The following is a 16455-nucleotide window of genomic DNA, read 5'->3' as shown; positions in this document are numbered from 1 at the left end:
AAGTACTGTAAATACAATATTTTTTTTAAATAAATTTTTAAGTGTTTTCTATACATATCAAAACAAACAAATGAAAAAAGATCTCTTGGAGGTTTTAACTCAATCCAAACATTTTTTTTTCTATGTTTTCCACAACGAGTACACTCAAATTCCGATGGTTTGACACCAACTGTTTTCAAACGGGTCACTGTTTAGTTTTACAACCCTTTTACACGGAGTTCACTCACACTACCAAACGTTTGTTTTGATAGAGTGCGTGAGCGCCGTGTAAAAAGTGACAGTTAGACTTTGACCAACCAACGGGGTACAAACTAAAAAAGTGTCAAACGAAAAAGTGACCAACCACCGGGGGTTGAGTGTATGAGTCAATTTCGAACAATTTTCTAGAACAAAGCTAATTTTTCAACCCACATGCTGACGAGATACAGTGTCCCCGGGGATCAAGTTTCCCCACTCTCCCCTACTAAGCATTTTGTTTTGTTATTTATAACTTTTTGCTAAAAGTTTTGAAATTCGAAGAACCAATAAAGTCACAGAATGTGTCCGCCGCAAGCCTTGGATTGGGTGTTCAACGGCGTGTGTTTATGTTGAAACGATTTGCTGATTTCTAATTTCTGCCTGCACATAAACAAAAGATAACGTTCTGTCTGCAGTGTGCGGGCCCGCCGGTCATTGTGCAGTTATCGAGAAGAAATTGACAAACTGATGACGAATCGTTTTGCGACAACGAAGATGAGATTAATAACTGTATATATGCAAAACATTTGTTGAAAGCAGATCTTTTAGTTCAACTCAAGAATGTCCACGATTGAAAAGTTTCCAAAATTGAAGCGAATAACAGAAGAAGAGAGAGAGAACACTTTGGAAAATTACCAAACGCATTTGCTGCGTAGTATGAAAGGTGTACGAAAAGAGACGGCAAGTACAAATTACTGAGGTCGTTGTGGGAAATTTCCATCATCTTTCTTCCTTTTGTTAGTTTGCGGGTGACAAATTTGGAAATTTTATACACCACCACCATTCTTCAGTCACTTGATTCCTGCATCTCGTTAACAAAACTGTAGGGGGTACTTGTAAAATGTGTTTATCCTGAAAATAATTTTATTTGACTGTAAATTGTTCTTTCGATCACGGATAAAATTTTCATAATTTAATAATTTGAGAAAGCTATAGAAAATTTATGTTTGGAAAATATGCCACTCGCTCAGTTTCATGTACAGTCCAGACTCGATTATCCGAAGGCCTCGAAAAAATTTCACTTCGGATAATCGAATCACGAAAAAAAAATTTTTTTCGTTGTCTAATTTTTGATAGTCGAGCTTAGGTATTAACCCTAAACTACGCTAAAATTATTAAGAATGTGTAAATCCAGGACGGTGACCAAAATGGTGGTGACGCAATATTGAAAAAAAAATGCATTTTATTTTATAATAGGCAATCAACAACTCAAATTTGTTTAAAATGGGGTCGTAGAACAAAAATTTTATATTAAAAACAAGAAAATGAAAAAATAAAAAAAAATAAAATGTCTGTTCGTGATTCGATTATCCGAAGTTCCATACAAACCTTCGGATAATCGAAGCTTCGAATAATCGAGGTTTCGGATAATCGAGTCTGGACTGTATTATGTTTTTTTGGAAAAAAATAGAAATTTCAGTAAGAAAATTAATTTTAATTTTAAAATAATGTTTATGATTGTCCACTCCTGAAAATATTTTTTTTTTCGGATTGTTCAGCAAATTTTTAACAAAATTGCCAAAGAGACATTGAAGATTGAACCTCTGATTGCTGAAATACAATAAATATGAAACAAGAAAATTTAAGTTTTAAAATCTCATCCAAACGTTCCCACACTTTATAATGCCGATATCTTAGCAAATTATGGGCAAATTCTCAATCTTAATGTAAGGTACGCACATCGTAAAAAACCGGTAAAAATATTTCAAAAAGGCAGCATTGGTAGCGAAAGCAAGCCAGAGAGGGTGAATATAAACCCCAAGAAAACGTTCTCTTTCTTTTGTTCTGCCGTTCGTAAAGCTGTTTCTTGACCCCTTTATTTTGAAGAGCATACCAGCCTTAATCAAAGAAAAAAATGTTAAATTTTATGATCCTTTTGTTTTCTTTTTTAAAAATTTGGAATCAAGACTAACATTTCAAAAGCCAAACATTTAATATTAAATTAACATGAAATCTAGAGTTTTTTAAAGGACTTATAAGCAAAGTCAGATCCCTTCAAAGAGCAAATCTGCTCACTGGGAATACTGACCGGTAGGGGATGGGTTTCGACTAACGGCGTGCTGGATTTCCAATCCAGAGGTCGTGAGTTCGATTCTCGTACCGGGTTGATGAAGTTAAGCTATGGTATTCTCTATACTTATAGGACCATTCAAATTAAACTCTAAAAATCCGTAACAAATAAGATGCTATGCTAGTTTCAAATAGGGACATCTACAATAAATAAAAAAACAAAGGCTACCACAAAAAAAATGCTTTCTGGTAAAATACAAACTAATATAAACTGCTAAAAATATTTTTGACAAAAAACTTTGTCTTTTTTTGGAAAAAAAGCGTTTCAAAAAAACTAAAATCTTATCAATTTGCAATATTTTGACTTAATTCCTTCCAACATGCAACTCTTGATTTCTCTTTTATTCTTCACTCCCTCAGAGAAAGAGAGAGAGAGAGAGCACCTCCGCTCCGCTCTCGCGAGCAAAAACCAGCTGAGCGACGTCGTCGTCGCCGCTGCCGCCGACGTCGGTCTTTAGTTAGATCCTCCCGGCTGTTTCTTCCTGCAGCCAGTTTACGTTTGGCGGTCGTTCGAGATGGATGTAATCGTGAACAATAACGTGTCACCGGTGACCGTTCCCGTCGCTGCAGTCGCTCCGTCGTCGTCCGGAACCACTTCCGGCAAGGTGGCCAACGGTAACGGTGTCCCGGCGTCGGCCATTCCGCCGTCCTCGGCGGCCCGGTCGCTGCGAGTGCGCACTTCGAGCCAAAGCGGCAAGTACAACGAGTTTGCCGTGCTTAATGAGATCCAGCTCTGCCCGTCGGTCATGTCCGAGGACACCCGGAAGATGCTGCCACCGACGACGGAGACGATCCAGTGCAAACCGTTCCCGATTCGAGGTAGGTGGTCTAAGGAGGAGGCGACGACGGTCTAGATTTACGCGCGCGCACGCTTGTGGACATCGTAGTAGGCGGCGGCGTTAGCAAGTGCAAATTGTTAGAATAGTTTACGAAGTGTAGTGCATTCTGCGGACATTCTACCGGTTCGCTACAAGTGTGTGCGAAAGGAACCGGCGCCGCCGGAGGTGGCGGTGGAGGCAACGGGACGGGTTCTTTGCATCGTACGATGTTCCCCGCGTACTCTCTTTCGCACAACCCCCGTTTCTGGAATACCTCCTTGTTCCTTCTCGCAAGAGGGGTTGCGCAAATTGTCCAGCTCCTAGATTGCAATTAAAACAGAGAGAGCGAGCAATCAAGTCGCCAGGTCGTGGCGCGAACGCGCCTCGATTATTGTAGACCTGCCTCAATTTTGATGAACTCTTTGTTGAGGGGGGAAACTCGCAGTAGGCGCTGAGGCGTGTTTGGGGAAGCGCGCAAAACGCGCGTGGCAGTCTACGGTAGACTGTGAAGGGTTAGGGTAGGCCTACTTGGACGTCGACGACAACAACAAGAAGAATGGCTGAAGAAACGGGGAGGGCGGTGACGAAATTGGCATTGGCCTTGCTTGCTTGGATGGGAAATGCCGCGTCGCGGCGCGGCTCTGTAGAGTGCAAAAATAGAACGGATTTTTTTGTGTTTTTTTACTTGTTAGCCTAGTGGTAGTGGAGGAAAAAAAATGTGTTTGTCTGTATTTTCCCACGGTTGGAGGAAAGTTTGGTTCAGAAAGTGTGGAAAGGTTAGGTGGAAGTGGGGCCGGAATTGTTCAGCAGGTGCAAATTATGACCGGAATATATTTTTATTGGCTGGTGCAGTTGATTTTGTTTGTACACAGATTGGATGTTGTTTGTTACGTCTACAGAGATTATTGATGGTCAGGTGTTTTTTTGGACCCAGATAAGGAACTGAACTTGACCCGGTGGTGCGGCGAGTTTCGCGATATTTTGGACTTTGTTTTTATTTTGGTTTTTTCATCTACACAGAAAGGATATTTTTCTCAAATGTTAAAAAGAGGAAATGGATCTAAAATAACAAGCTAGTTTTTAACCTAAAGAAACGTAGATTTAACAGTAAGAACCAGTTTCTAAAATCTAGCTTAAAAGGTTGTTGAATTTACTTATTTTCCAGCTGGAATAATGCTGTTGGTCAAGCTGTCAGTTTTGTTTTTATTTTCTTGGTAAGTCTTCTGGTTAGTCCAGCTAGTTTTCAGATTATTTTGTCGGGTTTAGGTTTTTTTTTTGCTGTGTCAGATATGGTATTGTCAGGGTGACCACTAAAGTCGGAAAAGTCAGGCAAAAGTCGGAAATTCGCCAATATCTGTAAAAGTAGGGAATTTGTCATTTTTTTGTCAAAAAGTCAGGAGAAGTCGGGAATTTTAAGCATTCTTGTTTTGTAATATTATTCAAATTAACTGTTCTTAATTCGTTTTAAGGGTTGATTTAACTATTTTAATCATATTGGAATATGAAAAGACTATAATAGACAATAAAAACCTTTAACCCTGAGGGAATCGTAAACTTTTATATGAAAATGGATAAAAAAAAATGTAGCTTGTTCTTCATTGATACTAAAAACTTAACGTTCAGATATACAGTCCAGACTCGATTATCCGAAGGCCTCGAAAAAATTTCACTTCGGATAATCGAATCACGAAAAAAAGATTTTTGTCGTTATTTAATTTGTGATTGTTAAGAATAAGTATGACCCCTAAACTATGCTAAAATTATTTAGAATTTTGAAATCCAAGATGGCGGTGATGCAATATTAAAAAAATGCATTTTAATTTTTAAAAGGCAATCAACTACTCAAATTTGACTAAACTGAGGTCGTAAAACTCAAATTTTATGTTAAAAACAAAAATATGATTTTTTTTGTTCGTGATTCGATAATCCGAAGTCCCATACAAACCTTCGGATAATCGAAACCTCGGATGATCGAGTCTGGACTGTAATCCAAAAAATAATGTAATTTTTATTTAACCTGTTATATTTTTAAGAACTCTTCTTTTCAAAAGAATGGCATAAACAGATAGATAATGCATATTTTCCTATTTAACTGGATTTTAAATTTTACAAAATATACAATATCGTCGTGATTTGAATTCCCGGACGCTTTGAAACCCGAACACTTGATCTTGTTTTATCAATTATTTGAATATAAACTCGCATAATAATTGGCAAAACTGTGTCATTGGATGAATTTTAACATCAACTTTCATTTCAAATTAGTTTGTAGTCAATGTCAAAAATAAGAGTTTACCAAAAATGTGAAACATTTCACTGAAATATTTCATAGGCGTCTGAAGCACCAAGAAGGCTAAGCAGAATGGTTCTGATTTTCTTAAATTCAGAGTTGTTACGGACGGCGCGGATCGCGCGGATAGCGCGGATCTGGCGCAGATTTGCTGGCTAATTTTGCTCAGGCGCGGATATCGCGCGGATGGCAATTTTGAAAATGTTTGTTTGTATTTTCTTAGTACGAAACGTCGAAAAATGAAGATAAAGATTATGTAGAATTTTTTTTATATGTTTCTTGTCATTTCTTAACATCTCCGGCTCTGAATATTTAATTTCTTTTGAGTTTTGAGTAATGATTTTTAACCTTATTTATTTTTAATTTTATACTGGATTTATTCAATTTTTAATTTTGTAAATCAAATATTACAAAATTTTCCCGAAGATATAGACATTAGAATGTGCAACAAAAACTATTATTGGGGCTTGTTCTGGTTAAACATTCTTGGCGAAAATAAAAAGATCAGAACATTCCAAATTCAAAGCTTCAGAAATTCAAAAATTCGAAAAAAAAATGTTTTAACAGTTTTTATAATAACAAAAAAAAATCAAAATACATATCAATTTTTTTCGAAATTTCTTAAATCGTAATTTAAAAAATCTGAAATTTTGAAATTCAAAATTTGAAATCTGAACAATCTGAAATTCAAAATACCAAAAATTTGGGTAATCGAAAATTTGAAGATTTAAAAAAAATCAAAATTAAAAAGTCAAATATCAAATTCAAAACAATATAGAAAAAAAAAAATCTCAAATCTAAAATGATTTTAGTATTTTTAAGCTTATAAATTCTTAAATTCTAAAATCCTAAAATCCTAAAATTCTAAAATTCTAAAATTCTAAAATTCTAAAATTCTAAAATTCTAAAATTCTAAAATTCTAAAATTCTAAAATTCTAAAATTCTAAAATTCTAAAATTCTAAAATTCTAAAATTCTAAAATTCTAAAATTCTAAAATTCTAAAATTCTAAAATTCTAAAATTCTAAAATTCTAAAATTCTAAAATTCTAAAATTCTAAAATTCTAAAATTCTAAAATTCTAAAATTCTAAAATTCTAAAATTCTAAAATTCTAAAATTCTAAAATTCTAAAATTCTAAAATTCTAAAATTCTAAAATTCTAAAATTCTAAAATTCTAAAATTCTAAAATTCTAAAATTCTAAAATTCTAAAATTCTAAAATTCTAAATTCTAAAATTCTAAAATTCTAAAATTTTAAAATTCTAAAATTCTAAAATTCTAAGATTCTAAAATTCTAAAATTCTTAAATGTTTTTATTTTTTAATTCTTAGTTCTTAAATTCTTGAATTCCACAATTTTTGAAGTCCTATTTTATTAAGAGATTTTGAAATTATGAGCAGATTACAAACTGTATAAAAATTCTTAGATTTTGAATATTTAGACTTTCAAAATTTGAAATTTTATCATATCTGGAGTTTTTTTTGAAAAGGTCCAATAAACCAAATTTTCAGTTTTTGCTTTTTGGGTGTTTTTTATTACCCCTGACTCAAGGCGGTTTCAAAAACACCCAAAAAACAAAAACTGGAAATTTGGTTTATTGGACCTTTTCAAAAAAAAAAAAAACTCCAGATATTATAATTTTAGATTTTGATTTAATTTCTAGGTTATATTTTTGAAGTTAAATTTTTAGGTTTTAAATATTGTATTTTCTATTTTGAAGATTTTTTTTTCATGACCTTTGCCTTGACCGTCTCTTAAGGGTTTTTTTTAAATGGATTTATTGCTTTCATTCTTTTGGAGCCGAGTATTTTTTTTATCAAATACTTTCTGAATTAGTTTTTCTTCATTAAAAAATAAAATTTCTTAAATGTTGCTCGCGATATTTTTTATATGGCATGGTTTTTGCGCGGCATCGGGTTTTAGGTCGGCGCGGATTTGGCGCGGATTTTTTGTTCGACTCTCCCGTAACAACCCTGTAAAATTCTAGCATTGTTTAAGCTTATTTAAGACCTAAAGAATGCCAATCAATAAGTCTATTAATCAACATTGATATTAAAAATTAAATAATGATCCCAGAAAATAAAAAAAGAACATGATGAAAAAATATTTTTAAACAAATTCCTAGATATTTTGCTTTTTCAATGAGTCATGTTATCAAGAATTGAAATTTATAATTGAATTTTAAATTAGGTGATTTTTATTTTTTGCATTCCCCTTTTCTTTTTCAGCATAAACTATGACTTTCAAATTTGGAAATTTTTAAAATTTATTTTGGTGCATTGTACAGTTTTTTACATATTTTGTAGCTTTCTTTCTGAATCGAAATTATGAGTGTTTCCATTTTGAAGACTTTTTTTGAAATTATCTGTTAAATTTATATTTTAAATAAAATAGTCAATAGTTAGATTTTTTTCAAATTATTATTAGACTGTTTCTTTTCACTTAGTCTTTTTGGCAATTAAACCTGTTTTCTGGCTATAGTTTTCTTGCTAGATTTTTTTTAATAAGTTCAGCTGGTTTTAGGTAAGTTCAATTCTCCGAAATATTTGAAAAAAAAACTTATAATGTACATAAATTATTTGCAATTCTTAAAACACATAAAATATCGGGGTATTTGAACATAAAATATTTTAAATGCCTAAAATATAGCCAGTTACAGTTAGCAAGATAGCAATTTGGATCTGTGATTTCAAATTTTAGCTAATTCAACCAATGATGTCAGTCAGTTAATGAGCATTGGTAAATTTTGATAGTATTTCTTTCCGTATTGGAACAAAAACTTTTAATATTATTTCTTATAACCTTGATTGAATAACGTCATGATTCGAAATCCGGACACTTAGTAGCATATCATTTTTGTTATAGCTGGCAAAAAACCATGTAATAAGTTGGAAATGTAGAAATATCATCAGGATGTAGTATAAACAGTCAGTTTCAAGAAAATGCATGCAAAATATGTCTTTTCTAACAGTTTTTCTTCAGAATTTTAAAATTAAAATGTCTTGTTGTGCTTCGAATCCCGGACACTGATAAAAGCTGATTCGAAATCCGGACACTTTTGCTTCGAATTCCGGACACTCGATTTTACTCATGAATCGCACAAATTTGTACTGAAATGTTAGTGAAAGGCATTCTTTAGGTCTCAAATAAGCTGTTAACATCAAAACAATCGATAGTTTATATTAAAAATTTGCTAGAATTTAAGGAAATCGAAACCATAAATTTCTGCTTTGCCTTCCCGGTGCTTCGAACGCCTATGAAATATTTCAAGTGAAATGTTTCGCATTTTTGGTAAACTTATAATTTTATTGTATTTAATTTTTTTGGCACTAACTACAGCGTTCAAACAAACTTTAAATAAAAGTTGATGTTAGAATTCATCAAATAACACAGTTTTGACATTCAAAATGCGAACTTATATCCAAATAATTGATAAAACAAGATGAAGTGTCCGGGTTTCGAAGCGTCCGGGAATTCGAATCATGACGTTACTTGCTGACTGACTGATTAAATTTAAGAAAGTTGAAGTATTTTTATTTGTAATAGTTGTTATTGTTTCTGTAACATAAACCTAATTTATTTCAAAGTAAGGCGGATGCCACATAAATCTGAAAAAATAAGCATGTTATCACATATATTTTTGAAATTGTTTAAACATTGTACTTTAATAAATTTAATTAATTTTGCGTGACTCTTGCCAAATTTCCACAGTGTTGGGTGGTAAATTAATGCATTTTCACCGCCAAAACCGACCCAAACTAATTAGTTACCGTTCCACGTATGGTTCAGTCGAACGTGACACCAAAACAAATGAGGCAACCTGATACGTCACAAAACCCAATGCCCTGCGTAAAGTGTATTAATCTACCCCTATACCAGCATTAGCTCCTTGTAATTGTTTGTCGAGATAAACGCCATATGCCATGCGTTTGCCAAGTGATCCCGAGCAGAGCGCTATCAACAAATCAAACAAAGTGCAAATGTTGACAAGCTGCCGTCTGACATGCATTGTACATGCAAGCACTCGAACCAGTTTGTTGAACCAATTGACTTTCAAATGCAATAGATTAAGTCCTCAAACAACTTGACACTCTTGAGGCAACAACACAAACATAAAACTCGGTAAAGATATTGATTTTATTGGCGGGCTCCTAAAATCACGTGTCCGGAGTACTTCCGACTGATTAGCGCGCAGATGTTTTTTTTTTTTTTAAGCCGTAAATGGCATCAAATTAGCACGCGCTCGCTGACTCACGTTGTCGATCAGTGCAAAACCCGCAAGAGTTTTATCGATAACTTTGATACACTAAAGCTGGAATTGAAAGGAAGATAAAGTGTCGCGCAAAAAAACGGCCGACTGCAAATTGAAATCAGCTGAGCTCATCGATAAGCGCGAGTTCAGCATTCTTAGCATATTGCTTGGCTGGTCCGGATTGGCTGGAAACTGGATTGAACCGAGCTTTGGTGCGGTGTTATGCGATATTTGTTGATCAAGTTAAAGGGAATAATATCTAGCTAACTTTAAAAAAATCCTTTTTTGATTTGGTATCATTGCTGCGACTTAAGTAAAGGGGAAAATTGTTTTTGTTAATATAGTCAAGGGTCGTTGAGCTCAAAATGACCCCAAGAATGCTCTAAGGTATAATTGAATTTTTAATTCAGGGTGTCGAAGATGAACTATTGACAAAATGCATGCGGTCACAGACAATCAATCACTTAAATTTGCGACTGCGACTGTCAGTGAAAGCACACGAAGTTGAAACGAACGAAACCGAGCTCGGCACTCAAGCAACCGCTCTCTCTTTCTCTCACTTACTCGTGCGGTGCTGCGTGGTGACAGCAGTCATGGGAGAGATGTTCAGAATAACGGTAGAATGTCATACGACCGTTCTCTGAGCGAATAAATTTCTGGTGAAGTCAAATGATAGCCTCTCACAGAAATGAAATAAAAAAAAAGGTTTCTTAGGAACAATTGATTGTCTTCATTTTACAAACTGACAATAACTTGCAAACCGATTTCTAATGTTGAAGAACAAATCGCACGTAAATTATCCAATCTATAAAAAAAATCAAAACGTTCCAGGATGCTCTAAAATTTTCGTAAGTCCTGAGAGTTCTGTAACCAACTAATTTTGAATATTAATGGCAAATTTACAAGTTTCAAGTTTATAAAAAAAACATGCAAATTTTATTTTCAAACAGAACTGTCTAAACTTGTTCAAATAGCTTCCGCAGTTCTAAACGCGTGCTGACGTGCCTCTAGAGTGTGAAATCTGTCAGCGATGCAATAAAACGTAAAATGTGTTTATGATCAGTGTAGCGTTTAGCAGTGAAGCAAGATGCACTTTTCCCACCAACCATCCCACAACAAGCCTGTCAAGACACCCAGTACAGCTCCTATACACATATAAATATAAGTTCAAAACACTTGAGCACGTTCCCCGTTCTAGGTGCAAGCGTACCAAGCGTACTCGCTTTACTAATGTGAAGACAATTGAATGAAAAAAGTTTAAAGTTTTGATAAATAGTTTAAATATGGCTTCGTATCGGCTCGGTTACCGATTTTCAATTTTAACTTTTGCAGAGAAATGTATTTTACGTCGCAAAGAGAAACTTTCCAAGACAAACAAGTATATTTTTCTATGAAAACACTAAATACGGAAAAGTGACGTATACTCCAAGAAGCTGTTAAAACAATTGTTTTAGTATTATTTGAAAAATCAATCACAATTTTTTACCCTTACGTCACTTTGTCAAATTATTCTGGAGCGCATCCTTGAACTTGTCGTCGGCAGCTTTGTGCTATTCTGTGGCGAGACTTGCATCGGATGATGTGCGTTGCAGCTGCCTGGAATGGTTATTGCGCAAGCATCACGTCTCTCTCACTCTTTGTGCTCCGGCTTCACTGCTCCTCCACCACAATGATTTCCATCATTTCCCAGTTGGCCCAGTTTTCATTCTACTCTGCTCCTATAATTTCTCTGAATTGATGGAATGGGACCTTTTTTGCTTGTTCGAATGGTGCATTTGACAACAAAGGAATGTACTGATTGAATTGAAGAAGGAATTTCAAATGATTTGTTAGCAAAACTTTCCAATTAACAGAATGTTTATAAGGAAACTACCTGAGTTTTTTTAGATTTGTTCGTTTGAAAATACACTTAAAAAATTTATTTATAAAAATAAAACAAATTTAAAAAAATAATTAAAAATAATAAATTTAGCATATGAGATTATCGACGGATGTTGCAAACAGAACAGTTTCCCATCAAAGATACCGAACTCATTGCCGTCGTCACCAAGTATTACCTGGGTGCTGAAAAGACAGAATGCGTAACGTGATTTTCGAATGATCCCCACTGCTCCTCACTAATACAACTGCACTACAGCTGTAAACATAAACAAAGTAGAAGGTTATGTTCAAGGCCAGATGGACCAACTGTGGTCTTAGCCTGTCTTTTGACAACCACAAAAAAAAAAAAGGTTATGTTCAAGCTCAAGCGTGACATAGTTTTTGCTGCTGAAGTGACTCGTTTTGAAACATTTTGGATCTGATGATATTAAAGTGGGAGGAATTTTGTGAATCAGAAGAGCAACCGAATGGAAGATACGAGATTGTGTACCTTCAAGGGCAGTGATAATACAGGAGTAAGATTGTTCAATGTTATTTGGCAAGTGCCATCCATAGTTACTGATAATTATTCGTCGTAAACAATTCGTAAACATAGGTTTTGAATAAGAGACAAAGCGCTAATTGAAATGTTAGCGACGAATTATGCCAATCTCGATTTCAACCCTTTTCTTAAGATTTGTTTACTTTGAATACCTCAAAAGCTCGCCGCCGCCGCGACTTTTTTTATTCCTGACAAAATAAATTATAGATCGATTACAATACTTGCCATTTCTTGGCATCATTTTTCTAACAGTAAATTGGTTCCGCTTTGACAGTTCTAAATTGAGGCCGCTTTGCGGACCACTATTCTGCACCCAGAGTATTACGTATGAATTTCAGAAGTGTTGACCAGAGCGTATACTACACAGTGAAAACATGTTTTTGCAATTTTACCAATTCTTTTGCGGAAAAAAAGATTTAAAATAGCATTATTTTCGATGCACGGACTTTTTCTTGCCTTCATTTCTGTTTTTTTTTTAAATATCACTTTTATCGTTTTTTAGTGTAAAATAAAAATCTTTTAAATAATCATACAATATATACTTCCAATCCAAACATGAAATTTTGCAATCATTACAAATTTTTACTTCATTGTAACAGTTTTTTTCATCACATCCATTAACTGAAAATTTCCCCGCTCAAACCATCCCCTCAAAAGAAGTGATAAGAACGTCGAGAAATCGCCAACCGGCGAACAGAAAAATACGTCGTCTAAATCACGAGCAAAAAAAAAAAAATCAACAAAAAACCGCGAAATCAGGTTCCATTCACGTGCATGGCCCGTGTTTTGTCTCTCTTGAGATATTTTTTTGTGGTAGAGCGCGAAAAATAATCGCTCAGCAAGCTGTTGCCATAGCAGCCGGACCGGCTAAATGCCAACAGGTCGAGGTCGCGGCGAAATTTGTCACTTCTTTTCGCTGTTCTTACTGTAATTACGGATAAAATCAGCTGCGCTTGTGTTTTGAAATCGATCCTACATTTTTAAGATAATATTTTTAAAATGGTATTTATAATACAAAGTAGTTTGAAATTAAAGATTTGAGTGAAAAATTTTCTCAAAAAAATAAATAAATAAAAACCAGCAATTAAACTAAAAAAACTAACTTAATCCACCTATGTGGTTGGAGCCTTCCTCACTCATTACCAACAATGGCTGTACACAAATTTCATCTATTTTTTAGATCCGGAATAAAAAAGTACACCAATATCACTTAAGGGGCCATATCTCGAGACAGGGTTGCCAGATCTTCGATGTGTTGGACTCGTTGGAAAGGTTTTTCGATAACCTAACCAACAATGGGTCGGATGGTGGATCCGGACATAGTTTACATACATTTAAGTGAGATCCGGCTTCCAAAAAGTACAGCAATATCACTTAAGGGGCCATATCTCGAGACAGGGTTGCCAGATCTTCAATGTGTTGGACTCGTTGGAAAGGTCTTTTGATAACCTAACCAACGATGGGTCGGATGATGGATCCGGACATAGTTTACATACATTTAAGTGAGATCCGTATATATGTGAAAACACATTTTTATACATAACTTTTGAAATACTTATCGAAACTTCAATCTGTATAAAACTCGATCTATGGGACCCTAAACCAAGTCGAATGCAACAGGTTCGGGTCAAATCGGTTCAGTCAGTGCCGAGAAACATGAGCTAGTTTGTTGGTCACATACATACATACACACACACATACACACAGACATTTGTTCAGTTTTCGATTCTGAGTCGATATGTATACATGAAGGTGGGTCTACGACGTTTTTTTACAAAGTTCATTTTTAGAGCAGGATTATAGCCTTACCTCAGTGAGGAAGGCAAAACGAATTTGTTATTATTTATTCTAATGAGCAGTTCTCTAGGATTTCGGTCATTCGATTTTTTTGTATTTTTTAATCCGACTGAAACTTTTTTGGTGCCTTCGGTATGCCCAAAGAAGCCATTTTGCATCATTTGTTTGTCCATATAATTTTCCATACAAATTTGGCACCTGTCCATACAAAAATGATGTATGAAAATTCAAAAATCTGTATCTTTTGAAGGAATTTTTTGATCGATTTGGTGTCTTCGGCAAAGTTGTAGGTATGGATACGGACTATACTGGAAAAAAATGATACACAGTAAAAATTTTTTGGTGATTTTCTATTTTACTTTTTATCACTAAAACTTGATTTGCAAAAAAAACACTTTTTTATTTTTTTTTATTTTTTTATATGTTTTAGAGGACATAAAATGCCAACTTTTCAGAAATTTCCAGGTTGTGCAAAAAATCATTGAGCGAGTTATGAATTTTTTAATCAATACTGATTTTTCAAAAAATCGAAATATTGGTCGCAAAATTTTTTCAAATTCCTTTTTCGATGTGAAATCAAATTTGCAATCAAAAAGTACTTTAGTGATTTTTTTATAAAGTGCACCGTTTTCAAGCTAAATCCATATTTAGGTGACTTTTTTGAAAATAGTCGAAGTTTTTCATTTTTTTTTTAAATTAGTGCACATGTTTGCACACTTTTGGAAAAAATATTTTTGAAAAGCTGAGAAAATTGTCTATATTTTGCTTCTTCGGACTTTGTTGATACGACCATTAGTTGCTGAGATATTGCAATGCAAAGGTTTAACAACAGGAAAATTGATGTTTTCTAAGTCTCACCCAAACAACCCACCATTTTCCAATTTCGATATCTCAGCAACTAATGGTCAGATTTTCTATGTTAAAATATGAAACATTTGTGAAATTTTCCGATCTTTTCGAAAACAATATTTTCAAAATTTTCAAATGAAGACTAACATTTCAAAAGAGCCAAACATTTAATATCAGTATTGATTCAAAAATTCATAACTCGCTCAATGATTTTTTGCACAACCTGGAAATTTCTGAAAAGTTGGCATTTTATGTCCTCTAAAACATATCGAAAAATAAAAAAAATAAAAATAGTGTTTTTTTTGCAAATCAAGTTTTAGTGATAAAAAGTTAAATTAAATATCACCAAATTTTTTACACTGTGTATCATTTTTTTCCAGTGTGGTCCGTATCCATACCTACAACTTTGCCGTAGACGCCAAATCGATCAAAAAATTCCTTCAAAAGATACAGATTTTTTAATTTTTATACATCATTTTTGTATGGACAGCTGCCAAATTTGTATGGAAAATTATACGGACAAACTAATGATGCAAAATGGCTTCTTTGGGCATACCGAAGGCACCAAAAAAGTTTCAGTCGGATTAAAAAATGCAAAAATTAAAATTGAAGAAAAAAGACCGATTTCGTAGAGAATTACTCTAATGTCATCTTAAAAAAAAAAAGATAAAAAAAAAAACAATTTTATTAATGAGTCAAGATGCCACTAAGATAACGAGAAAGTACCATCGCTTGATGGTACGCTTGGGACAAATTACGTCAAGTTTCTTTTGGTATGAGCCGCGATTTAACTGATGTTTAATTTTTTGTATAAGTACACGTTTTATTATATAAACAGTGTCATTAATTAGCCTTAATTGAGTTGCTTGCCAAAGTACGTAACAATGGTGGTTTTTTTTAATTGTAAGCTTATACTTTGTGTATTCATCATAATTTTAACATTAAACTATTGAATTTGTTTTCTCGTTTTTTTTATTCACTTAAAACTTTTTAAACGCACACCAAACCAGCAATTTTTCATCATTTGCAGGGTTGTTACGGACGGTGCGGATCGCGCGGATTTGGCGCGGATTTGCTGGCTAATTTTGCTTAGGCGCGGATTTCGCGCGGATGTGAAATTTGGTTAATATTTAAAATAATTGACAGAGATAAAACTACTTTCAAGTAATTAAGAAAAATATTATCAGGGAATCATGGATTTTTTAAAATTTGCTTCGATTTCTGTTACTGAAACAAAATTGAGTTTTCTTCCGAAAATGTTTGTTTGTATTTTCTTAATAAAAAACGTCAAAAAAATCTTCATGAAGAGATTATTTTTTAAATGTATTGATGAGGATTTCTTAAACAAATTTATTACTACACTCAACTAATTTTTACCGGCTTTGAATATTTTTAATATCTTTTGAGTTTTGAGTATCGTTCTTTTTAACCTTATTTATTGTTTATTTTATAAAGGATTTCAATCATGTGAATCATTTTACAAAATTTTCTCGAAGTTATTTACCAGGATTAAAAAAAAAATGATTATTGGGGCTTTTTCCCGTAACTGTGCTCAACTGCGGATGCTGGCTCTTCGTCGTTGAATTGTAGTAAAACCCACCCCATAGAAAGATTTTTTTTCTAGATTTCTTGGGGAAAAAATAAAAGATCAAAACATTCAAAAATGAAAGCTACAATATTCAAAACTCGAAGATTCAGAAATTAAAAATATTTTTGATT

The 16455-nt window shown here is 33.7% G+C and overlaps 1 protein-coding gene across 4 annotated transcripts in view; it reads left to right on the top strand.

The window, feature by feature from the left end:
* Positions 1-2731: 2731 nt before the first annotated feature.
* The window catches only part of LOC120415175 (6-phosphofructo-2-kinase/fructose-2,6-bisphosphatase), a 50107-nt gene continuing 36383 nt past the window's right edge, over positions 2732-16455 (top strand). For 2 of the 4 annotated variants that reach the window (XM_039576631.2, XM_039576630.2), the window contains exon 1: positions 2732-3126. In XM_039576631.2, coding sequence (XP_039432565.1) covers positions 2823-3126 — 304 coding nt within the window. In that variant the 5' untranslated portion in view covers positions 2732-2822. The remainder of the gene's footprint in view (positions 3127-16455) is intronic. The other 2 variants (XM_039576632.2, XM_039576633.2) reach the window with 2 other exon arrangements.

Source organism: Culex pipiens, chromosome 2 (assembly GCF_016801865.2).
Source record: "Culex pipiens pallens isolate TS chromosome 2, TS_CPP_V2, whole genome shotgun sequence".
Lineage (NCBI taxonomy): Eukaryota > Metazoa > Arthropoda > Insecta > Diptera > Culicidae > Culex > Culex pipiens.
This window is presented reverse-complemented; position numbering and strand designations above follow the sequence as displayed.